The sequence below is a fragment of the Mobula birostris genome, chromosome 8 (genome assembly GCF_030028105.1).
Source record: "Mobula birostris isolate sMobBir1 chromosome 8, sMobBir1.hap1, whole genome shotgun sequence".
In the NCBI taxonomy this organism is placed as follows: Eukaryota; Metazoa; Chordata; class Chondrichthyes; order Myliobatiformes; family Myliobatidae; genus Mobula; species Mobula birostris.
This window is the reverse complement of record NC_092377.1, coordinates 26520482-26547169: the sequence shown is the minus strand read 5'-3', so window position 1 is coordinate 26547169 and position 26688 is coordinate 26520482. Positions and strand designations below refer to the sequence as shown.

The 26688-nt window shown below is 41.8% G+C and overlaps 1 protein-coding gene across 1 annotated transcript in view; it reads right to left on the bottom strand.

Moving 5' to 3' along the window:
- fmn2b (formin 2b) overlaps window positions 1-26688 on the bottom strand; it is a 469810-nt gene that overhangs the window by 269276 nt on the left and 173846 nt on the right. Inside the window, exon 8 of the mRNA XM_072266855.1 lies at window positions 7937-8024. Coding sequence (XP_072122956.1) covers window positions 7937-8024 — 88 coding nt within the window. The remainder of the gene's footprint in view (window positions 1-7936; window positions 8025-26688) is intronic.

Sequence of the window (26688 nt, the reverse complement as noted above, 5' to 3'; positions counted from 1 at the left end):
AGAGGCTGACTGTTTTCTAAGATACCATTGGAGAAGACCTCAGTGATGCTAAAGACCTACACGGGTGAAAAAGGTCTCCCCTAAAGGCAAGCTGAAGGTGAATGTGACATATGGAGGCCAAACAAAGCAATTAGAGCTTTATGTTTTAAATATTGGGGGGTCAGCACTTCTTGGACATGAATGGTTGAGAAAAGTCCAACTAGACCTGCACTCAAAGCTCTCAGTGTGGCATCAGCAGGCAATGACCACCCAAATGGTAGTACTAACCAGAGACTGACACAACTGCTTTATGCTAATGAGGTGTTTGAGAAGGGAATAGATACACAGATTGAAGACTTAGCCAAAAGCTTAACGGAATGCCAAGGAGTTCAAAATGCACACCCACAAGCATCATTACATCTGTGGCAAAGAGTACATATTGACTTTTCTGGGCCATTCATGGACTCCATGTTTCTGATTGCTGTTGGTGCCCATTCGAAGTGGCCGGAGATCATACCAATGAAGTCAATCACCTCAGCAAAGACCATCTCCGCGCTGAGGACTATCTTTGCCAGAAACGGCTTACCAGAACAAATTATGAGTGACAACGGACCACAATATATGGCAGAAGAATTCTGACTATTCATGAAAAATGACATCAGATATTTCGTGTCAGGTCCTCACCACCCTGCAACGAAAAGGGTTAGATGAAATGTTTATCCAAACCTTCAAGAAGTCCATAAAAGTCCACTTTAATAGAGCGTCGCTGACTAAAGTCTCTTAGTTTTCCCAACACATCCAGGTGAGCACACTGGGAGATAGCATACTCAACCACCACTACTCTCCCTTCTGCAACGCTTACAAAGCACTCCTCTGTCCACCCATTTGGAAAATCAGATCACCCCTCCATTTTGCTGTTGTCAACATACAGGCAGAAGCTGAAACAAGAGGCGGCCATAGTTAAAACCCGCCATTGTTGGTCCAACCCATCAGCCTGCTTTGATGATGTCGACTGGAGTGTCTTCCATGGTGAGGATGCTTCCGAGTTCACAGATGGGGTCACAAGTTTCATCCAGAAGTGTATTGAGGATGTTGTCCCCCAGAAATTCGGACAGGGTCTTTCCAAACCAGAAATCCTGGATCAACAGTTCCATGTAAGCAGCATTTATTGCGCGAGACACTGCTCACATTGCCGGTAATCAGTAGGAGCTCAAGAAATGCAGCTACGATCTGCGCAAGGTCATCAAGGCAGCGAAACAATACAGAGACAAGATTCAGACTTAACTTTCCACCAACACATGCAGCTTATGGCAAGGTCTGCACACCATCACAGATTTCAAAGCTAAACGCAGTGGAGTTTCCAACATTGATGCCTCTCTCCCAGACGAGATAATTTTTGTTTTCTTTTAAAAACCACGCTTGATTCCATGTCACCAATGATGAGCCACTGAGGAGACCTGCAGATGATGCGACCAGCAGCTTGGTCATCTGAGGCCGAAGTATGCAGGTGTTTCCAACAGGTGGGCAGTCGCAAGGCTGTGGGACCAGACAGCACCCCAGGGAGAGTACTCAGATGTGCATGGCACAACTGGGTTTCCAAACATTTTTAATCTCTCCCTATCCCAGTGTAGAGTGCCCTCCTGCTTCAAAACATCCACCTTTGTCTCTGTACCTAAATGGACCAAGATAACTTGTCTGAACAACTGGGGTCCTGTCACATTCACCTCAATAATATGCAAGTACTTTGAGAGGCTGGTCAAGGACTACATCTGCAGCATGCTACCACCAACAATTCACCTACCAACACAACTGATCGATAGACAACCAAAAATCACAGCTTTACACACTGTCCTTACACATCTGGAGAAGAGGGATGCCTATGTGAGAATGCTGTTCTTGGACTACAGTTCAGCAATCAACACCATAATTCCCTCCAGGCTCAATATGAAGCTCTGAGACCTCATCCTTCACCCTGCCAGTGCAGCTGGATCCTGGATTTCTGTCAGATCGCTGGCAGGTGGTAAGAGTGGGCTCCCTCACCTCTGCCCTTTTGACCCTCAACACAGGTGCCCCTCAGAGCTGTGAACCAAGCCCTGTCCTATACTCTCTGTATACCCATGACTGTGTCACCACCCACAGCTTCAATATGCTAACTAAATTTGCTGATGACATAAACGGATTGGCCTAATCTCAAATAATAATGAGGCAGCCTACAGGGAGGAAGTTATCACCCTGACACAGTGGTGTCAAGAGAACAACCTCTCCTTCAATGTCACAAAAACAAAGGAGCTAGTTGTGGTCTACAGGAGGAATAGAGACAGGCTAACTCCTATAGACATCGATGGATCTGGGGCTGAGAGGGTGAACAGCTTTAAGTTCCTCGGCATAAACATCACTAAGGATCTCACGTGGTCTGTACGTACTGGCTACGTGGTTAAAAAAATGCATAACAGCACCTCTTTCACCTCAGATGGCTGAAGTAGTTTGTCATGAGTCCCCACATCCTAAGGACTTTCTGCAGGGGCACAACTGAGAGCATCCTTTAAGTTCTTGGCATAAATATCACCGAGGATCTCACGTGACCTGTACATACCGGCAGTGTGGTAAAAAGATACAACGGTGCCTCTTTCACCTCAGACGGTTGAGGAAGTTTGGTATGGGCCCCCAAATCCTAAGAACTTTCTACAGTAGCACGATTAAGAGCATCCTGACTGGCTGAATCACTGCCTGGTCTGGGAAATGTACTTACCTCATCACAGGACTCTGCAGAGGGTGGTGCGGACAGCCCAGCAAATCTGTTGAAGTGAACTTCCCACTATTCAGAACATTTACAAAGACAGGTGTGTAAAAATGGCCTGAAGGATCATTGGAGACCCAAGTCACCCCAACCACAAACTGCTCCAGCTGCTACCATCCAGGAAACGGTACTGCAGCATAAAAGCCAGGGCCAACAGGCTCCGGGACAGCTTCCTCCACCAGGCTATTAGACTGCTTAATTAATGCTGATGCAACTGTATTTCTATGTTATGTTGACTATCCTGTTGTACATAATACTTATTATAAATTATAATTGCATATTTGAATGGAGATGTAACAAAGATTTTTACTCCTCATATATATGAAGGACACAAGTAATAAAGTCAATTCAATTCAAAGTGATGGACAAGGAAGACATTTCTCTACAGCACAAAGTGGACACCTTTTTTGTGTATTGGAATTCTGTCCATGTCACAAAAAGAAAAATCAAACACCTGCAATGCCATTCATAAGCAGGAATCTGAGATCTCACACAGACCTCCTGAAACCAGATCTACGGAGGGAAGTGCAGAATAAACAGTTCAGCCAGTTGCCAAGTGAAGCAGCAAGGGGCTTTGAGATTGGACAAGAAGTCCTAGTGCATGATTACTGAGAAGACAAGTGGACACGCAGTAGGACAGCTACATGAACTGGACCACTGATATACACAGTGCTTGGTGGACACCATACGTGGAGACATCATGTGCACCAGTTACTGGATGCAGAACTGAAGAACACACCTGGGTCAACTGCATCCAATAAGATGGACATTACTGTCACCAGACTTCTCTCAGTGATTATGTCACTGACTGCAACATGACACTGGAAACCGAATGTCCTCCGAGTCAAGACACCTGCCAAACCTGACGCCACTCCACAGGTCCAGAGGCGCTATCCTGAAAGAAACCGAGCACCACCCAAAAAAACTGAACCTTTCAACTGTGAAGTTAGACATGGACCGTTATTTTGAAAGCATGTTCATTTAGAATATCTGTTTACGAAAGGGAAATTGAATGTTTTGTACATATATAGTTTTATGTTGCATTAATCTAAAGTGGGTGGAAGTGAAATGTATGGATCTCTTTCTTTTACAACAATAATAACCCCCCAGCACTACATATTGATCTGTTGTCTGTCCATGCACTAACTGTCTATGCATTGGTCTCTTGCTGCAATGTGAATACACCAGTTAAAGCCATCTCCAGTGTGTGTGGTTTCATTTATTATACATGCAGAATGTGTAATAACCCACGCGGTCACAGGACAAACATACAAAAGTCCTTACAGGCAGCGGCAGGAGTTGAACCCGGGTTGCTGGTACTGTAAAGTGTTACGCTTAGCACTATGCCACAGGCCACCTTACCCATATCTGGAACAGGCAGGATTCAACAGTGCTTAGCTTTAACACCCTTTAGCAAATTACTTTTTGACAGGAGCCAAGGCGTAACAGACTGGACGGAGTTTGAAGTAACAAGCTTTGACTGCTTTTCCTTCTGCTTTACACACCTTACCACTAGGGAGGTACTTGACCTCTGCAGGGTTTATCACTCCAGCATCGCTCCAAGGGAATTGACTCAAAAGATAAAACTAGATCAAAGTTACATGGAATCCAAACACATCCATTACCATTTGAGCAGACTGAAAAAAAAAAACAAAATACACATCAGCTAGTTATATATAGCCAAGAAATAATAGATACTTCATTGGAAGCAAAGTCACAGGATTTTGCACGTCAAGTTACCGAGAGTATAATTGCACATCATGCAAGCCTCACGGAGAACGTGTGTCATATGGAGCAGACCCACAGATGTTCGCTTGACTCCTTTATTCATTTGGTTCTCATTATTGACTCAAACCGACTCGAGTACTTGACTGAGGAAAACGACCATATCATTGTTTTCAGACTTCAGTCTATGACTTAACTGAAATACATCTGCCAGTACAAGAAATACCAAGTACCTCTTGGCGCCAGGGCTGGTGCCGTAATATATGACTAGCACTCGGGACTTTTTTTTCATTTAAGTAGTTTAGTAACCCCCAGAAATCTATTTCACAGGGCTCAGACTGTGACTAAATATGATTCACAAGCATCACTATCGATTCATTTTAAATTCTTTAAATTTATTACAGAATATTTACAAATTTATAAAAATCAACTCAAAGGGCATTACTGAAATATGCACAAATATCTGCTGGGCATTATTTGTTCCCCTTAACTGTGCAGCTCTTACATGACCATTTCCTATCGTCAAACTACCCTGCCCTGTCCCTCCACTTCACCCTTTATTAGGCCACTCCACGGAAATTTTCTATGCTTCTGGGGTAGTTCCATTACCTGACATACCAAGGTTTAACGTTATAGATCATTTTGGCCACTAGGAAGCAAATAAATCAGAAATATTATATACACCCAGTGGCCACTTTATTAGGTACAGGAGCAGAACCCAGTGAGATCTTCTGCTAATGTACCCAACTTACTTCAAGCTTCAACATGTTGTGCATTCAGAGCTTCTCTTTTGGACACTGCTGTTGTAACATGTGGTTAATTGAGTTATTGGTGTCTTCTTGTCAGTTTGAACCCATCTGGCCATTCTCCTCTGACCTCCCTCAAACAAAGCATCTTCCCCTCCACAGAATTGCCTCTCACTGGAAGTTTTTTTTTCCTACCACCCCTTTGTGAACTCTACAAGCAGGGGTTCCCAATCTTTTTTAATGCTATGGACAAATGCCATTAAGGGGTATGTGGGCCCCAGTTTGGAACTCCTGCTCTAGAGACTATTGCATGTGAAAACACCAGGAGATCAGCTTCTGAGATACTCAAACCACCCCATCTGGCACCAGTCATTCCAGGGTCAAAGACACTCAGATGACATTTCTTCCCTGAAATGATGTTTGATCTGAATAACAATTGAATCTCATGAGCCTATCAGTATGTTTTAAAATGGTTGGAGTCGCTGCCACAATTGGCTTATTTGATAATTGCATTAATTAGCAGGTGTGCCAAAACAAGTGGCCACTGAATACATGTGGAATATTGCTACATCTAACATTACCTCAACCCCCACCCCCCCCCCCACCAATTTAGCTTTAGTACTTAATACTCTGGCGATCATTGCATTTCCACAAGTGAATTTTACAAAGGAAAAACAGCAATTCAAAAATCACTCAGAGAAAGCACAATCATTATAAGAAGCCTGAATTATAATCCAAGACATCTCCCTCTTGGCTCTCATTGGTCAACATTTAGGTATTGTCCATCCTGTCAGTCTGTCAATCCAGGGCAAGAATTGACAGAATAGTTTATTGGCAATGCTTTAGCCACTCTTCTCTACTGATAGTCCTGCACAAGTGAGCATCACTAATTATTTAGTCAACTTTAGAAGGGCAATCTCAATATTCAACTAAAGATTCTACTGCTACATCTTTGGAGGTGAAACTGAAAAATTTTATGACATTGAAGCACAAAAAAATAGTTCAGTCACTCACACATCTGCTCTCTTAGACCAAATGCATCATTACACAAGGTTATGGGGTACCCCCAACTTGTTCATAACCTCATCCAATATTCAAATATACTCCAAAAATCAAACTTAATTTTGAGCATCATAGTATCAAAGAAACAAATGCAAGCAGTAAACAAAGAAACACCATGAACCCTGTTCAAGAAAACAAACACTCAAGGCTTGAAAAGAACAAATTGTGTAACCAGCAAAAAGTAAACTCAGTATGCATTCAGGTTAGTTCAGTACCATGCTGACAGCCAATACAGACCACGTGGCCATTCTTCACCAAAGCACCCCAGTCCACATCGATCACCCCAATCAAATCGCTGAAGAAAACAGCAAAACCTAACCAGAATTCAGAGACACATACATCAACCACAAAGTCCCCCAAAACGAATTCACAACTTCATTAATCAATCCTGGCAACACGAATCCCAAGACTCCTGCAGTTTCCTCTGACAGCAGCTCGCGAGAAGGAGAGCAAGACCAATCAAATACAGGTAGATGGCATCAAATACCCACCAGTCCTCCGCTCTCATCCTTGTCAACTTCACCATTCCTCAACACCTCAATCGGAGAGATGAAATGGAATCTATCATGGGCTCATGCCCCATACACTGCTCCACACCCCAATGAACACCCTGAGACAGCATAGTGCCAGATTGCTCAATTAGCCTCAAAACACATTAAACTGGAAACCACAGGTTCCAGCTACACACAGGGAAGTAGCAGAATCATATTTGAAAGTCGTAAAAGTAGTTTTGTGGACCGCCAGTGAGGTGTCACCATTCGTGGTGCTGTTCACCGGCATCATCTTGTAACTTTGAAATGGGAATGCCGATTACTTAACAAACCTCAAATGAAATTCTTGTCATGTCAGTTCAATCCTCAACTATCCTGTTTAGCTTCCAAGCTCGTCATTGTAAACATACTGAAATAGAATACTCCTCTACTCCACAGTCACTCCCTAAAGGATGGAACAGTTCATAATTATTGGTTTCAATGTCCATGATATCTACAGTAACACTGGACATTTCCCATTATATTCAGTTTCTCTATGAGTACAATGTTGTGAAACATTTTTTTTGGGGTGGAGGCAAAATGGGGATGTAGCAACTGTCAACTTCAACACTGTCTTTCAGTTTGCATCAATGAGTCAGGGTACCACTTCACTTTCTCTTGAACATTTGCCCAAAGCACATCAAAGAGCAGCTACAAACTCATGTGATGAAAACCTTGCTAAATAAATTCAAGCTCACGTTCAATACATCTGCACCACTTTCCTCCAGAATCATGCCAAATGTTTACAAACTGTAATTTTAGATCCACATGCAACTCATTTTAAGCACTGTAACCCTGCTCTTTCATTTAGGATTTACAGTACAAGCCACGTTACATGCTTACTGTTCACAGGGTGAATTATGAATGACAGAAGTATCAATATAAGTTACTACTGTTGAGCTTGATCGTGTGTGCGTGTTCATCACTTTAATATAACTTGACACTTATTCCATACTCACACATCCAGCTACCTTCAAAGTAGCATTACTGCTAACAGCTAAAGCTGTAGCACATTACAAACAGCTGTAAACCGATTCTGGAAAATCGTGACAAATCATTTTATGGGTAATTTGCCAACAACTGCTAAAGGAGCTTACCGTGCTGGATATCTTTCATCTCCAAGTGAAGACTTGACATCAAAATTCCAACAGCCTGCGACCTCTTGTTGCTCAGAAGTTTCACAACCTGGGGAGAAAGGAATCCAGTTATTGAGAAGCCAAATCTTAAATACATGTAAAGAGTGGCAGTTGCAAGCCACTGAAGAGTTTTGCTTCAAAAAAAACAAAAAAAAAAACACAAAATAAATTTATTATACACACACCATTTGTTCATCAATTTCAATATACCAGTACATTAGTATAGGTTATATTTTCATCTTTTGAGGTCCCATGAAGATTACAATTAATGCATGCAAAATCCACTATCCTAGAACTTAATCCAAATCTGCACGTGATGTATGAAAAAAGCTCAAAGTTTTGAATACCGACAAGGTATAGGTATCTTCTTGAGCAGAATGGCCATATATTTCTTGCAATTGAAAATAATGAGGGGTGATAAGTTTCTGACGGGGTTGACAACATCAATATCCAGTGATTTCCCTTGGACAGTGCCGAAGCATGAGGCAAGGATTGAGGATAAGGAATCAGGCATTTAGTAATGCAGTCTGACGGGTACAAATCCACAGCATTCATTGAGCGCCATTGTTTTCTAGAGCAACCTTCAAGAGAGATATTAAAATCTTCTGATACCCAAGAAACCAAGCAATATTTTGTTGTGTATTAAGATCAGCCACATTCTTGTCAAATGCCAAATGGCAGAGCAAGGACAAGGAGATAGTGGCCAGCACCAGCTCCTATTTCTTTATTAACCAAAGAGCACAAAGTACTGGGCAATGCTGAGCATGCAGATACATTGCATTTAGAAACCATTCTAATCTATCACACTCAGTGTCTTATATACTCTGTTTCCCGCAAGGGTAGGATACAAATTGCACTGAGTTACTTTCTATTCAATAAAAAAAGTGGTTTAATCCAAGGTTAAAAATGGTTAAAACTCAAGCTACTCATTGTGAGGAACAGAAAATTACTATGGAAGCATTTACAGGGCTTTATTAGGGAGAACCAATTCCCTTGGTTGATGGGATGACCCGTCACCCAGGCCATGCTCTTTTCTCGCTGCTGCCATCAGGAAGATGGGACAAGAGCCTCAGGACTCACACCAGCAGGTTCAAGAACAGTTACTACCCCTCAACCAGTAGGCTCCTGAATAAAAGGAGATAACTTCACTTGCCCCATTTAAATGTTCCCACAACCAACCGACTCACTTTCAAGGACTCTTCATCTCATTCGAAGTTCATTGTGATTTATTTATACTTGCACAGTCGTCTTCTGCACTCTAGCTGAACACCCCAGTTGGGCCGTCTTTCATTCTATTACAATTATTATTCTAGATTTGTGGAGTATGCCCACAAGAAAATGAACATGGTGACATAGGCACTTTGATAATAAAACTTACTTCAAACAAAATTAGGGACTACAAATTTCAAGTAACTGATTGGGGATCTGGGGGGAAATAAGGAATTCTACTGCGCCCATCATGGCAGGTGTGGAACTCAGTGCCTGAATGAGTGGTAGAGTGAACTCATGTTCTTCAAGAGCAATGACTGCATGCTGGAAGGCAGGAGAAAGTTAACTAGCAAGCTTTCAACGTGTAGGAATTCAGGTCAAATAGCCTCTTCCTACATTATGGTTTTAATATACTGTAAGAAGGAAAAGTAAAGGTGTGTTGTGTTCTTAACTAATTCCTAAAAATGCAAATGAACCAATTAAGAAGTCAATGCCACTGGTGCATCTTAAAGCACCAAAGCAAACATGCAGGAAACATGAAAGCAGTGGTTTGGCAGAGTTAGAGTATACTGCAGAGCTTTCGGCACCATATTATGGAAAGAGAATTAAAGTCAGGGACCTTGTAGTCAGATTCATCAATATCTTGCCAAGAATAGGGTACAAAATTTAAGAGGAGACATTCAAGGGGCCCCAGTCTATTCCAGTGGGAGCAACAGGATTTAACAGATTTTAAAATTTATTGGCAAGAAGCACTCGAGGCACAAGGAGCCTTGAGCTTAGAGAGGAGATTTGACAGGAGTCTCCAGCTTCTGGCAGAATTCAGTTTCAGCAACAAGCATCTTAAAAGAAAATTTGCTTCATTGTGTGGTCAGCAACACAACCTTGAATAACACAGCAATAATGGAAATTAAACAGCGCATTGCGAAAAAAACTGATCCAATTTCAAATTTTTTTCCGAGCTCATGAGGCATTCTAGCTCAAGTTCTTTTGATTAAAGTGGTTTGAGACTTTCGACCATACTTGATATGGTTTTGAGGAAATACCATACAGTATCAAGAATAGGCTCTGGCAAAAGAGGAAAGGATGAAGACAAAAAAACTGCACACACTGTTTTAAGATGGAGGATACTGGTGCAAAATAGAAACATAGAAAATAGGTGCAGGAGTAGGCCATTCAGCCCTTTGAGCCTGCATCGCCATTCAGTACGATCATGGTTGATCATCCAACTCAGAACCTTGTACCTGTCTTCTCTCCATACCCCTGATCCCTTTAGCCACAGGGGCCATATCTAACTCCCTCTTAAATATAGCCAATGAACTGGCCTCAACTGTTTCCTGTGGCAGAGAATTCCACAGATTCACCACTCTATGTGAGAAGAAGTTTTTCCTCATCTCGGTTTTAAAAGGTTTCCCCTTTATCCTCAAACTGTGACCCCTCGTTCTGGACTTCCCCAACATTGGGAACAATCTTCCTGCATCTAGCCTGTTCAATCCCTTTAGAATTTTATACGTTTCAATCAGATCCCCCCTCAATCTTCTAAATTCCAGAGAGTATTAGCCTAGTCGATCCAGTCTTTCATCATTTGAAAGTCCTGCCATCCCAGGAATCAATCTGGTGAACCTTCTTTGTACTCCCTCTTTCCTCAGATTAGGGGACCAAAACTGCACACAATACTCCAGGTGTGATCTCACCAAGGCCTTGTACAACTGCAGTAGTACCTCCCTGCTCCTGTACTTGAATCCTCTTGTTATGAATGTCAGCATGCCATTCACCTTTTTCACCACCTGCTGTACCTGCATGCCCACTTTCAATGACTGGTGTACAATGACACCCAGGTCTTGTCGCACCTCCCCTTTTCCTAATCGGCCACCAATCAGATAATAATCTATTTTCCTGTTCTTGCCACCAAAGTGGATAACCTCACATTTATCCACATTAAATTGCATCTGCCATGAATTTGCCCACTCACCTAACCTATCCAAGTCACCCTGCATCCTCTTAGCATCCTCCTCACAGCTAACACTGCCGCCCAGCTTCGTGTCATCCACAAACTTGGAGATGCTGTATTTAATTCCCTCGTCTATATCATTAATATATATTGTAAACAACTGGGGTCTCAGCACTGAGCCTTGCGGTACCCCACTAGTCACTTCCTGCCATTCTGAAAAGGTCCCGTTTATTCCCACTCTTGGCTTCCTGTCTGCCAACCAATTCTCTATCCACATCAATACCATACCCCCAATACCGTGTGCTTTAAGTTTGCACACTAATCTCCTGTGTGGGACCTTGTCAAAAGCCTTTTGAAAATCCAAATATACCACATCCACTGGTTCTCCCCTATCCACTCTACTAGTTACATCCTCAAAAAATTCTATGAGGTTCGTCAGACACGATTTTCCTTTCACAAATCCGTGCTGACTTTGTCTGATGATTTCACCACTTTCCAAATGTGCTGTTATCACATCTTTGATAACTTACTCTAGCATTCCCCACCACCGATGTCAGGCTAACCCATCTATAATTCCCCGGTTTCTCTCTCTCTCCCTCCTTTTTTTAAAAAGTGGGGTTACATTAGCCACCCTCCAATCCTCAGGAACTAATCCAGAATCTAATCAGTTTTGAAAAATTATCACTAATGCATCCACTATTTCCTGGGCTACTTCCTTAAGCACTCTGGGATGCAGACCATCTGGCCCTGGGGATTTATCTGCCTTTAATCCCTTCAATTTACCTAACACCACTTCCCTACTAACATGCATTTCCCTCAGTTCCTCCATCTCACTAGACCCTCAGCCCCCTACTATTTCCAGAAGATTATTTATGTCCTCTTTAGTGAAGACAGAACCGAAGTAGTTATTCAATTGGTCTGCCATGTCCTTGATCCCCATGATCAATTCACCTGTTTCTGACTGTAAGGGACCTACATTTGTCTTAACCAATCTTTTTCTTTTCACATATCTATAAAAGCTGTTAGTCAGTTTTTATGTTCCCTGCCAGCTCTCTCTCATAATCTTTTTTCCCCTTCCTAATTAAGCCCTTTGTCCTCCTCTGCTGGACTCTGAATTTCTCCCAGTCCTCAGGTGAGCCGCTTTGTCTGGCTAATTTGTATGTTTCTTCTTTGGAATTGATACTAACCCTAATTTCCCTTGTCAGCCATGGGTGCACTACCTTCCCTGGTTTATTCTTTTGCCAAACTGGGATGAACAATTGTTGTAGTTCATCCATGCGATCTTTAAATGCTTGCCATTGCATCCACCGTCAACCCTTTAAGTATCATGTGCCAGTCTATCTTAGCTAATTCACGTCTCATACCTTCAAAGTTACTCTCCTTTTAAGTTCAGATCCTTTGTTTCTGAATTAACTATGTCACTCTCCATCTTAATGAAGAATTCCACCATATTATGGTCACTCTTACCCAAGGGGCCTCTCACAACAAGATTACTAACTAACCCTTCATTGCTCAATACCCAGTCTAGAATGGCCTGCTCTCTGGTTGGTGAAAATGAAGTACTGTTGCTCATTCTTCAACAACAGTCACTACCTACAGAGGAAGCACAGAAAGAATGATGGCAAACCTCCATCCAAACTTTCAAGAGAATAGTTCTGCTCTCATCACTGACAGAGCTACATAGCATCTAAATGATGAGCCCAGGAAACTTCACATCAAGTCCAATTTTTATTTTATGCACTTAATTGCAAAACAAATTGGTCAGAACTTCTTTTCAAAAAGCTCTTATCTACAGATGCATTTGCAGAGAAACTTTTTGTTTGATTCTTATTTAGAGACACGGCACAGGCGCAGTTCCTTCCGGCCCCACACTACCCAATTACACCCATGTATCCACTTAACCCACTAACCTGTACGACTTTGGAATGTCAGTAAAAACTGACAGCAGCATCCAGAGAAATCACACGGATCTACAGGGAAATTGTACAAACTCTTCACGGTCAGCAGCAGGAATCAAACCTGGATCGCTGGTGCTGTAGTAGCATTATACTAACTGCTATAACACCATGCTGCCCAACTCATATTGACTTTTGAGTAAGTGCACACCCAATGCGGATATTCAGTCCAGCTAGAAACAAGTCAATGAGTACTGTAATTTTTTTAAATGATAAATTCTGATACTGTTCAGCTTTCAAACAGCAAGTTCCAATTTCACCATTGAACTATATTCTTAACTTCCGTAAAGCCATTTTCTCAGTGATCCAAGCTAAAGGTGCTGTTTAGCTTTTGACATGACAACATACACCATCATGAAATTATAGACTGTTTTTAAAACTCTGTGCCAACAGCTTTACACCAAAACACAAAATTTCTTCAATGAAAGGCTTATATCCTGAGTAAAGGACAGATTGACATTAACTTATCTACAAATTTATTCCAGTGAACCTTTAAATAGCAAGCTTTTCTTTAGGTTAAGCTAAATCATTTCAAATTTAATTGAGTGGCATGCATTAGGTCACATTCCCTCAGAGCAGGTGGACATCTGCAACATCCATCAGGCACTAAAATCTGAAATATTAGCTGCCTAACCTAAAAGATTATTAGCAAATTATCTAAAGCTTGAAATGTTTATGAAGGATCTTACAAAAGCATAAAGGGTCAAAGGTTCCCCTTAATTGTAATAATGGTATTCCTTTGATATACCCATTTAAAAAAAAAAAACAATGAAAAAGAACTTGGTCAACTTTGGGCATTGACTGGACATTTCCCCAGAGAAGCTAGATCTCATCCTGACAAGTGATATTTGAAATACACAACTTATCATATTCATGTAACATTCCTTCATATTTCTACAATGTTAGCTGAAAACTGGACAGCCGATTACCCAGCACTTCATTGAAAGGATTCAGTCCTTGAATAATCTCTCACCAGAACCAATGACGTTTTCCTTGAGATTCATGCAAAGCGGCAAGCAAGCAGGAGTGCTACACCTGCATTACTTTAGAAACTGCATAAATGGTAACTTGGCCAGGTTGCTGCAGCAAATTGGCTTGATAGGCTCTAAAGTGGGTCTTTCAGACAAGGCAATGGATGGTCCTGGCATCAAACAGGTAATGCAGGGAAAAAGCTGCAACTTGTCATCCTGAAGAACAAATTAGTCAGCTGGCATTATTTAAATACTCATTCATACACCACTGACGATCTGTTTCTAAATTTCGTTGCATTTCCTTATGATCACTTCCCCATCAAGCCATCATGGGAAAAGGCAGTGGAAGGAAAACCCAAGAGGCTGTAGACTAGTGGGGCAGAAACAAGTCACAGGTTGCCACTGGAGTAAACAGAATAACCAGATGCAAAGGTCCTAAGATAATGCACATTTTCTTGTGAACAATACCTTCATGCCCATTAAGCAATCAACATACCAAATCATTTCAACATTATTAAAATAGTCTGGAAGTATTAGTAAAGAATGTTATTTACTATCAGCTCCAAATAAACATTACACTGGGTATCAGCAACATACAGAATGCTAAAACATCTTTGGTCAGGCAGTATTTATGGAGAGACACAGACAGTTGATATCTTGGATCAAGGCTATTAGAGACTCGAGGATGCAGCGAAAAAAACACAACAGGGGGTGTGGTCGAGGTGTAGAGTCCAAAAGAATGCAAAGTAATATGATGAAAAGCAAGTCCAGGTGTAGCTGGGAGTAGCAGAACAGTTGCCTAAAATTAAAAGGGTAAAGTCTGAAGGTGAAGGAAATTGTTAACTTACTAAAGTAAAATACAACTGATGCTGGGAATTTCTACGAATTCAAAGCATTTGCCTTTTGGAACTTCATAAGCGGAAATCTCAACATTTTGCTTGTGTTGGTGAAATGTGCCCGCTTTAATGGAGGAAGTAGTCTCCTGCTAAAGACCAAAGTATCCTGAGCGCATCTCCAGCCTCAGCCATGCTCTTTAGAAAGACAGAAGTCAAAAGGCAATCAGGAATGGTGAAACAATGTTGTCCTTTCCATGACTGAAGTCGTAATAATGCAAAAAAATGCACACCGATTCAGACTCTCAATTCAAGGTCGCCCATGATGCAGATTTGAAGAGCACTGAAGTGTGCAAAGCAGGCATGCGTGAAATGCCACACATCTTAATTCTAAGCAAACTCTTATTGCTCCAAATGCATTTTCCAATCCTCGAATGAAAATTTTCTTTTTCCAAGTTAACTGATTGCATACATTAGATAACATAAGGGACAAAAACAATCATCCTCCAATTGCCTCTACCTATAGAACTTGGTGCATGCTACAAGATCATTAATCCAAGTCATTTTTGTAAATCATTTGTTATTCTGCCCTTGCTCGAGTGTTTCACCATAAGCTAGGCAGATGAGTAAACTAAAGTCCCAGTGTAGTTGTTGTTCAAAGGCGGTTTTACTGTTCACTGACATGCTGCAGTACACAAGGAGCAGAGCTTATAAAAGACATACTTCTTGGTGTTCTCACAAAAGATAGATTCAAACATTAAAATTCCTTCAACTTCTAACAAAATGCTTCTAACTCACACGACTAAATAAAAAGTACAAATGATATAAGAATGGCCAGCATGATGACAAAAACTAATTGCTTAACAACACAATAAGTAATCACAACAGCTATGCGTGAGATCTAGTAATTAACAATAAAACAACAAATTAAATCAGGAACCACACAACATTTGTAGGTACATTCCTTGCTTTGGAAGCCAAGTCACTTCCCCAAAAATTGTATTATTTTAATCTCCAAGGAATTTCTCATTGTATTTGATCTATTTTAACAGAGCACGAGAGAATAAAGCAATGATTCTCAACCATGAAAGCAAAAAACATCTTGGCACAGAAGGCTGGTGTGTTAATAAGAAGTGGGTATTCAAATGATCCTGGCACTGCTATTCAGTAAATATCCACACACTCACATTCCCATAAAGCTTACAGATTCCATATGTTCATGCAGCCAGTCCTAGACATTTCCCCACCGTCCAGGTGAAAAGTCCTTCCCCCAACTGCTTCCAAGTATAGATCTACTTTTAGAAATTATCTGGAAAAAAAAAATAAATTGGTCCTATTCTGAAAGGCTGAGCAGTGTTGATGGGCCAAATGGCCTAATTCTGCTCCCAATATCCCTTGTGTGAATACATTCCATTTTTGCCAATTTAATGCTATGATAAGAATATTTGCTTGTTTTCAGTATAAGCTATAATGAACTCCATCCCACTCATGGAAATGTACTCAGTTGAGTATCAAAACAATCTTCATACATTAACCCTCACCTTGCTGAATTAAAAAGTCGTAATTGATAAAAGGTATCAAGGACTTTTGAAATGCTGAAGGGGTGGGTTTAAGTGTCATCAAGGACAACAATATCACCTCCAATTTATCAACAAATCAATAGTAAACAGCCACCAGTTGGTACAATAAAAGATATTCCTATAATGTAGCCAGGCTGGGAGCTCCAAAGGACATACAGATGAAGGAATGGTGATATAGTTTGAGTCACAGTGGTGTGCTACTTGAAGTGCAATTGGCTTTTGTGTTCTTCTTGTTCATTGGTAATTAGAAAAGTCACAGTATACCACTGGCGAAGCAAACAAACTGTTAAAGGTTGTCAATAAAGACAACTGGATTGAGACTAGAACTAGAGGTCATGGGTTAAGGGTAAAAGGTGAAATGTTTAAGGGGAATACAAGTGGAAACTTCTTCACTTAGGTGGTTAGAGAATGGAATGAGCTGCCAGCTGAAGCAGTGGGTGTGGGTTTGATTTCAACAAGAGAAGTTTAAGTACATGGATAGGAGACGTATGCAGGGATATGCTCCAGGCGCAGGTCAATGGGACTAGTCGGTATAATATTTCAGTACAGATTAGGTGAGCTGAAGGGCCCTTTTCTGTGCTGTAGTGCTCCATGATTCCATGGTTCTCGGTGACAAGGGTGTTTGGCTGAAGTGCCAATTGCACATTTAGGTGGTGTAAAAGCTTCTGGGAGCAGAATGGAATTGAGGGGGAAGAATGAGACTGAGGCTTAAAAGCCACCTCTGAACAAAATACCAAGTCACTTACTGTAAAGGACTAAAGATTTATCCAGTACCCTACCCTCCCAACGCACATCCAAAGATAGATGTGGAAGAACAGAACTTGGAAGCATTCTAGACTGGGAAACATCAAGTTAAACAGGTGCTGCAGCTTTAACAAATGAAGCTTTTAAAATAGTGGTCAAAATGTCCACAGGGACATAGGTTTACCGCTCAATTTGCATTACAGTCACACTCCAATATCCTTTCAGCTATACACTTAAAGGGCAATTTCACTTCTTTCTCAATATCATTGGGTTTTGGTCAACAGAAAACTATATCCCAGAAGATACCCTTTCACTTCCATTGTAAATCACAGTAAATTAGTTAGTGACATGCTATTCCAAACTGATTAATCAAAAACCAAAACAGCAGGAAATATCCATATTTGACTAACTTTGCATTAGATAAGTCAAACGTCTCCATGAAACTGAAAGTATTCAAATGCTACATTAAGTTGTACTGAAATAAGATTAATTAATGTAACACCAAGCTCATGTGGGAAAAGCCAATTGAAATAGGAACAGCTCAACATCAGATCGGGAGTGGGTTAACCAGTTTTGTGTCTGGCCCCACCATCCTGGACAGGAGTGTGGACTAGTGATTGTACACAAGATGTTTATGAGGATTCTACCAGTGCCTGAGAATGAGTATTGTAGGCACAGATGGACCAGCCTGAAGCTGGAACAATGTTTAATAATTACCTTGCTGCCTGTTTGTCATGCCTACAGTATTTTCGTATTACAACTACTATTAATTTCACTATTTAAACATTAAAGTAGAATCATTGCTTTATATGCCCTTAACTTTCCTAAGAACTACAACCGTTTGCTTTACCTCAGTTTCAGGATGCACATTAACGGAATGTAAACATCACATGCTTTGCCCTAAACTGGACCCAACAACCCAACTTCAAAGAGATTCACAAACATACTTGGAATTAAGTGTCATTCCTCAAAGCAATCATGATCACACACCAAAACAAGCTGAATTTTTGAATATGTGAAGCAGTTTTCTTGATGGCACATGTTCATGAATATATTCAGAGCCATAGGGGTGTAATATTGAAACAAGGACATGCCTCAAAACATGTCGAAGATGTGACCATTATCTGAGGTTCCTGTGGAACACATTTGAGACCACTGGGCTCCTGTTCAGGGAATACCCCACCAGGAGACCAAGGTAGCAGCTCAAGTTATAAGCAGTGCTTGTGGTAACATTCCAGCACAACGGAGAACTAATTTGTATCCACCACCTTTAGGAATCAACTCATCATTTCTGCATGGGTGGGAAAGAGCCACAGATAACACTCCTTGATCTCATTCACATCATGCATGTGATTTAGCACATTTTAGCATGCTGCAAATTTAAAACAGGCCCACAGACCGTGAAAATTATGATTTTGTAGCAGATTTTAGCAATAATAACTTGCAAAAAGTTTGCCGCAACTGATCCCAGAACTACATTCAAATATTCAGTCTTCACATGCCAACGTCAGATCAGAGTCCAGATAGAAAATACAAATTGTTTTGCTCTCATTCCAAAGATCAACCTAAATTTACTTACATTTAGCACTAGATTAGTTTGCTTTTTTATTAAGTGCAATTTTCATGAGAATTTGCAACATTTTGTTCCCTGTATGTATTTCTACCCTCTTCTCCCCCCCCCCCACAAAACACATTGTGCAATTAGGTAAATCGAGAGTACACCATACATGTCAAGCAACATTTTAATATCTTCTGCAATCTCACAGGGCATTAAGTCAAACCAAGTGCAGTAATGACTGTTCAAACTAAAATGGGTTGAAATGTTTTTGCAAGGAAGAATACAGTGGGTCAAGCTGTCCCTGTTGGAGAGAGGGCTGGAACTGTTGATACTTTGGGCTGAAATCCTACATTGGAATTGTCTTGATTACTTATTAAACACAAGAGAAGCATTTATGGAGTCCATTCTTTCTCCATAGAACATGTACAGCAACTCTCCCATGAGCATGTAGAAAACAAATCACACCAAAAGTCTGCAGAATTAATTCATTTCAATAATGATGAACTGCCACAGCAAATGATCTCACTCAAAGTATCCCCTGAATTAAAAATGAACAAATTGCCAGAAAAAAGAAAAGAGGCCCACATTAGAGAATTTGACAGGTTTTTTTTAAATAAGGAAAAGGGTTATAGAAGTGGGGTCAATGGTTAAACAACAACCCTTAACTATTGCATTCCACTTCCAAAACAGGAATTCTCCTTTAGGAAGCACTTCAGGCCATTCCAAACGTCCGATTATACAGTTCATGTTGTGCTTCCCGCTCTTTCTACCCAACTGGAGAGGGCCCTGTTAATTACTCTGCGAGCTGCCTCCTACACTTCTTCAAATCAATCCTCTTTAATCACTTCAAAAGCATTGAAGCTAGAGGTTAATAAGGTTAATTACCAAGCTATAAAGCAGTGTTAATTTTATTTCACCAGCATACATTGTGAAATTTGTTTCGCAGCAGCAGTACATTGCAATACAAACTGTTAATTACAAAAGTCAAGTCACTCTTTATTGTCATTTCGACCATAACTGCTGGTACAGTACACGGTAAAAACGAGAATGTTTTTCAGGACCATGGTGCTACATGAACAATACAAAAACTACACTGAATTATGTAAAACAACACTAGACTACAGACCTATCCAGGACTGCATAAAGTGCACAAAACAGTGCAGGCATTACAATAAATAATAAACAAGACAATAGGCACAGTAGAGGACAGTAGGATGGTGTCAGTCCAGGCTCTGGGTATTGAGGAGTCTGATGGTTTGGGGGAAGAAACTGTTACATAGTCCGGTCGTGAGAGCCCGAATGCATCGGTGCCTTTTGCCAGATGGCAGGAGGGAGAAGAGTTTGTATGAGGGGTGCGTGGTGTCCTTAATGCTGTTTGCTTTACAGATGCAGCATATGGTGTAAATGTCTGTAATGGCAGGAAGAGAGACCCCGATGATCTTCTCAGCTGACCTCACTATCCGCTGCAGGGTCTTGCAATCCAAGATGGTGCAATTTCCGAACAAGGCAGTGATGCAGCTGCTCAGGATGCTCTCAATACAACCTCTGTAGAATGTGGTGAGGATTGGGGGTGGGAGATGGACTTTTCTCAGCCTTCACAGAAAGTAGAGATGCTGCTGGGCTTTCTTTGCTATGGAGCTGGTGTTGACGGACTAAGTGAGATTCCCCGCCAGGTGAACACCAAGAAATTTGGTGCTCTTAACGATCTCTACGGAGGAGTTGTCGATGTTCAGCGGAGGGTGGGTGTTCTGTGTCCTCCTGAAGTCAACAACTACTTCTTTTGTTTTGTTCACATTCAGAGACAGGTTGTTAGCTCTGCACCAGTCCGTTAGCTACTGCACCTCCTCTCTGTATGCTGACTCATCGTTCTTGCTGATGTGACCCACCATAGTCGTGTCATCGGCAAACGATGTGGTTTGAGCTGTGTATTGCAACACAGTCGTGAGTCAGCAGAGTGAACAGCAGTGGACTGAGCACACCGCCCTGGGGGGCCCCCGTGCTCAGTGTGATGGTGTTGGAGATGCTGCTTCTGATCCGGACTGACTAAGGTCTCCCAGTCAGGAAGTCTAGGATCCAGTTGTAGAGTGAGGTGTTCAGGCCCAGTAGGCTCAGCTTTCCAATCAGTTTCTGAGGAATGATGGTGTTGAATGCTGAACTGAAGTCTATGAACAGCTTTCGAACGTACATGTCTTTTTTGTCCACATGGGTTAGGGCCAGGTGGAGGATGATGGCAATGGCGTTGTCTGTTGAATGGTTGAGACAGTATGCGAACTGCAGGGGGTCCAGTGAGGGAGGCAGCAGGTTCTTGATGTGCCTCGTGACGAGCTTCTCGAAACACTTCATGATGATGGATGTGAGTGCGACGGGACGGTAGTCGTTGAGGCAGGGCACTGAAGACTTCAGCATGGGGACGATGGTGGAAGCCTTGAAGCATGTAGGAACGATGGCACTGCTCAGGGAGATGTTGAAGATGTCAGTGAGAATCTCAGCTAGCTGGTCTGCACATCCTCTAAGCACTCTGCCAGAAATATTATCTGGTCCAGCAGCCTTCCGTGGGTTGACCCTGCACAGGGTTCTCCTCACATCGGCCACGGTAAGACACAGCACCTGGTCGTTTGGAGGAGGGGTGGTCTTCCTCGCCGCCACGTCATTTTCCACCTCAAAACGAGAGTAGAAGTTATTCAACACATCTGGGATGGAGGCATCACCAGCACAGGCAGGTGTTGTCTTGTAATTGGTGATGTCCTGAATGCCCTTCCACATGCACTGCGTGTCTCCGCTGTCCTGGAAGTGGCTGTGGATTTGCTGGGCGTGTGCACACTTTGCCTCTCTGATGGCCTGGGACAGTTTGGCCCTCGCTGTTGTTAGGGCTGCCTTGTCGCCTGCTCTGAAGGCAAAGTCCCGGGTCCTCAGCAGCGCACGCACCTCCACGGTCATCCATGGCTTCTGGTTAGCGCGTGTAGTGATGGTCTTGGCCACAGTGACATCATCGATGCACTTGCTGATGCAGCTAGTCACTGATGCCGTGTACTCCACTAAGTTGGTAGAGTCGCCATCGGTTGCAGCCTCCCTGAACATGTGCCAGTAATATACATCTTTAAATTAAACAAGTATTGCAAAAAGAATTTTAAAAAATGAAGTTATATTCATTATCCATTCTGAAATTTGACAGTGAGGGGAAGAAGCTGTTCCTGAAATGTTGTGTCTTCAGGCTCCTGCCCCACCTCCTTGATGGTAGCAATGAGAAGAGGGAATGCCCTGGGTGGAAGAGGTCCTTAATGATGAATTTGGCCTTTGAGGCATCGCCTTTTGAAGGCGTCCTGGATGCTGGGGAGATTAGTGCCCATGTGTTTACAACTTTCTACAGCTCTTTCCAATCCCGTGTAGGGGCCCCTCCACACCAGACAGTCTTGCAACCAATTAGAATGCTCTCTGGTGACATACTAAGTCTCCTCAAACTTCTAATGAAATATAGCCGCTGTCGTGCCTTCTTTATAACTGAATCAATATGTTGGAACCAGGATGGATTTTCAGAAATGTTGACACCCAGAAACTTAAAAACGCTCACCTTCTTAATTACTGAACCCTCAATGAGGACTGGTGTGTGTTCCCTCCATTTCCCCTTCCTGAAGTCCATAATCAATTCTTTGGTCTTACTGAAGATGAGTCCAAGGTTATTGTTATGGCACCAGTTAACCAGCTACTTTATCTCACTCCTATATGCCTCAACACCATTTGAAATTCTGCCAATAGTTGTGTCATCAGCAAATTTATAGATGCCATCAGAGCCATGCCTTGCTACAATCTTGGGTGTAGAGACCACAGAGCACTGGGGTAAGCACACATCCTTGAGGTGCGCCATTGTTAATCGTCAGTGAGGAGATGTTATTTGTGTTGGTGCCGTGGGGTGGAAGTCAAGGAATCAATTGCAGAGAGACATAAGGTGGCCCAAATTTGGGAGCTTCTTGATTAGAAATGAGGATATCATTGTGCTGAACACAGGTCAATAAACATCAATAAACAGTGACTTGATATAGGAATTGCTATTGTCCACGTAATCCAAGGCCGAATGGAAAGCCAGTTAGACTACATCTGCTGTAGACCTACTGTGCCAATGGGCTAATTGCAGCAGATCCAGGTCCTTGTTTAGGCAGGAGTTTATTCTGCGCATGGCAACCTCTCAAAGCACTTCATCACAGTAGATGGGATTGCAACTGGGCAATAGTCGCTAAGGCAATTCACCTTGTTCTTGGGCACTGGCATGATTGTCGCCATTTTGAAGCATGTGGGAACTTCCAACTCCAGTAGTATCCATGAACTTTCCCACCAGTTAGAATACTTTGTTCCATTTTACCAAGAGTCATGCATTGCCTCTGATTCTAGAACAGAATTTTTTTTTAATATATTCTTCATCTCTCAATCTCCCTCATCATGGCTTTTGCACTTTGTTTGCTTGCAGTGCATTTTTCTGTAACTAACACTATTCTGCATTTTTCTTTCTTTTGTAGTAGAGAAAGAATAATCTGTGTGGATAACATGCACACAAAACCTTTCCACTATATTTCAGTGTCTGACAATAATAATCCAAATTCTAAATGCTCGGAGCGTGTATTCCACTATATAGGACAATGCTCAAGCTCAGTAACCAGCTTCATCGAGCATTTTTATAGATTCTCTGAAGTAATCTCATTTAACAATAATCCCCATTGTCAGATGATCAAAATCCTGATAATCTCCCTATAGAAGCATCATTATGAGAAGTCCAGTCATCCACGACAACAAACTTCAAAGTCAAAAAAGGAAAAAACCTACAATTTGCCAGTATCAACCACATCAGAAACAATGTCCATCAAGTTTTGAGTTCAATTTCCACAAGTATTCAACTGTTTTGGAGGTGGGCCTGAAAAATCAAGGGGAAACTAATTGAAACAAAGAAAATGGGAGGGGGAGAAAGTAACCCCTGCTGTACTGTTCCACCATCCCCACATATTCCCAATGAAAGGAATAAACATGGGATTTAACAATTACATGCAAACATATGAATGTGAGCAAAAACAATCCACTCCAACTTTAAACAAAACCATACCCAACCTGATCATTGTTTTAACTCACATTGCTGTCTGACCCTGGAAGATTCACCCTCCTCCAACTCCCCATTGCTACTGGATGCATCAGTTTCAGGTTGCTGGGTGTCAACATTTCTGACGATCTATTCTGGAGCCAACACACTGATGCAGCTCCACAGGCTGCATGACAGCAGCTACATTTCATTTGGCGTTTGAGGGAATTTGGTACATCACCGAAAACACTCAAATTTCTACAGATGTACCGTGGAGAACCATTCAGATGCATCAGGTAGATGGAGCTCGTCAGCCTGGGGTGGCAGTCCATCTAAGAGGGGGAAACTCTGATTTCAAACCTCCGCTGCCTTGCGGCCATACCCACTCACGGTAAAGGCTTCGGGAGTAAATCCGGAGCTGGGATCCCTAAGGCAGTCCATCGTTGCCTTCAACCTCGTTCTGGCAACACCTGCGACAACACTGGTGCCAAGCTGTATTGGCCCTTGCCCTTCCCTTGAACGACATCGGTGTCATGGAGAGGGAAGACTTGCAGCATAGGCAACTTCCAGTCTTCCATACAACCTTGCCCGGGCCTGCGCATCCTAGAGAGGACACTCCAGAACAAGACTTTCCAGGCACAGATCCATGGTCTTGCAAGATTAGCAGATGCCACCACCGTGGAGAGCATTCCAACTGGCTGCATCACCGTCTAGTGGGGAGGGGGGTGGGCTGGTGCACAGGATTGAAATAAGCTGCAGGGAGTCTTAACCTTGTCAGTGCTATTGTGGGCACTAATCTCTGTAGTGTCCGAGATATCAGGAACCCATGCCTCAAAAAGGTGGCATCCCTCATTAAGGATTCCCATCATTCCAGGTCAATATATACACATAGTAATTCACAGGTTCTTTTCCTATTATATATTGCATTGCACTGCTGCCGCAAAGACAAATTTCACGACATATGCTGGTAATATTAAACCCGATTCTGTTTCTGAACTTGCTCCAGTGTACCCATTCAGTAAATTCATGATAGCAGACAATGGTGTGAACGGAGGTGTGGAAGAGGGTGGGACTGAGAAACGTTTCCCAATAGTTTATTGGATGCTCTTTCACAAGACTGAGATCCAAGAGCACTGAGCAGTCAAAAATACAATTAGACCCCAAATGGAAATTCAGAGGGAAAATTAAGTCATTTTTGTGTTTAAGTAGAAAAGGTCAAACTGCACTAAATCAATTATTTGCACAATCTGAAGATCTCTCTTCTGTGGCTCAGCATTAGGCTCTGTTAACGCAAAAAGCAAAAGTGATTTTTTAAATAATTACATATATTGGGGTTAAAGAAAATAAAGATAAAGCCAACTGCAAGACACGACTTGGTGCTGATGGGATCACTTTGTTACCTGCATTACTGTGTAACCAGCAGCAAAAGACAGCCATTGAAGTTTGAAGAGTACAGCCCAGAAGGTCAAGACATCTCATAGTAAACAGAGAAAAACTGAACTGTTTTTGTGCTGAAAATTATATCCAAAAGGAAGGAATATCAGTCAGATACCTACTGTGTGCATATTAGTGAGTGCAGCACTACCAGATCCAAATTCAGATGGAACTTACTTTTGTTCAAATGTTAATCATTTTTAGACAAATCATCACCCAGATGTGGACTTTGTCCTGAGCCCTAATTCACAAGTACCAAGGTACAGCCAGTCTCTTGAAAAAGAAAACTCCATTTATAGAATGACTTTCAGGTCCTCTTTCAGAACATCCTAAAGACTAGACAACCCAACTGGTACATCATTAAAACTTAACTCATTATTTTAATATAGAAACCAACGCAATTTGCACATTACAAACTTTCAAAACATAATGACCATATAGATATTCTTAAAGTTTTGCTCATTGGCTGCAGATAAATATTGGCTGGAACATCACAGAAGCTGGAGTAACTAGAACTTCTGCTCAGCCATGAAATCTGGCCAACAGCATTGTCCTAGCATGCCAATGCAGGGAAACTAACTACAGCTGATAAGCAGCTCCTAAAAAGTTGTCAATAGCTGTCAACCCGAGTAGGTCCTTGCCAAGTGTGAAGACACATGGACAGACGTTGCAGAAATTAGGCATGCCACATGCCTAACCTGAAAGCATAATCAACTTTAAAGATGATGCAGAATAAAAACTGGGGAAGCCAAATGTGCCATATGGCAGCACAGTGGATTTAGAAATCACCAAGTAAGGAATTCTTTCTTAGCTGAGATTTTTCCCTCCAAAGGTTTGTTTTCTTTTTGACACTATTTCCAGCATTTGGAGAGCACGGTTGTTCTTTTTTTTTTTGAAGAAAAAAATAATTAATTTCAGAAGCACTACAGATAATTCAAGTCAAAATAAAAACAGCTGCTGCAGACTTCAATTGAATCTTACACGGTCCACTGCTTTTCATTGGCCGGATGTGTCCTGTTAATTTGGAATCTGGAACCTTTCACAACACGCACCGCTGGTAATCCCAGCGCTCAGTCCGTCTTTGTGACTGCAAGAAGACTCGCCCGTTTTGATTGTTCCCATCCCAAATTCAATAGCAGGCCAAGGATTAGTATAAGATTGCACAGTTTTACAAATTTCAAGCTTGTCTAGATAACCCAATGATGGAATGCCAGTGCAATTCTGAGCGAAGGGTAGATTACCAGAGGGGATATTTCCAGGAGAAACACTTGGCTGTAGCAACTTCTGTTCCCTTGAGCATAGAGATCAGGGAACACTTTCAAAAGCAGCAATGGCTTGTGTTTTTGCCCTTAATATTTTTCATTAATAAGCTCTAATTATCTCAATTAATTATTTGTGAAATATTTCTGTAATTTCAAAACT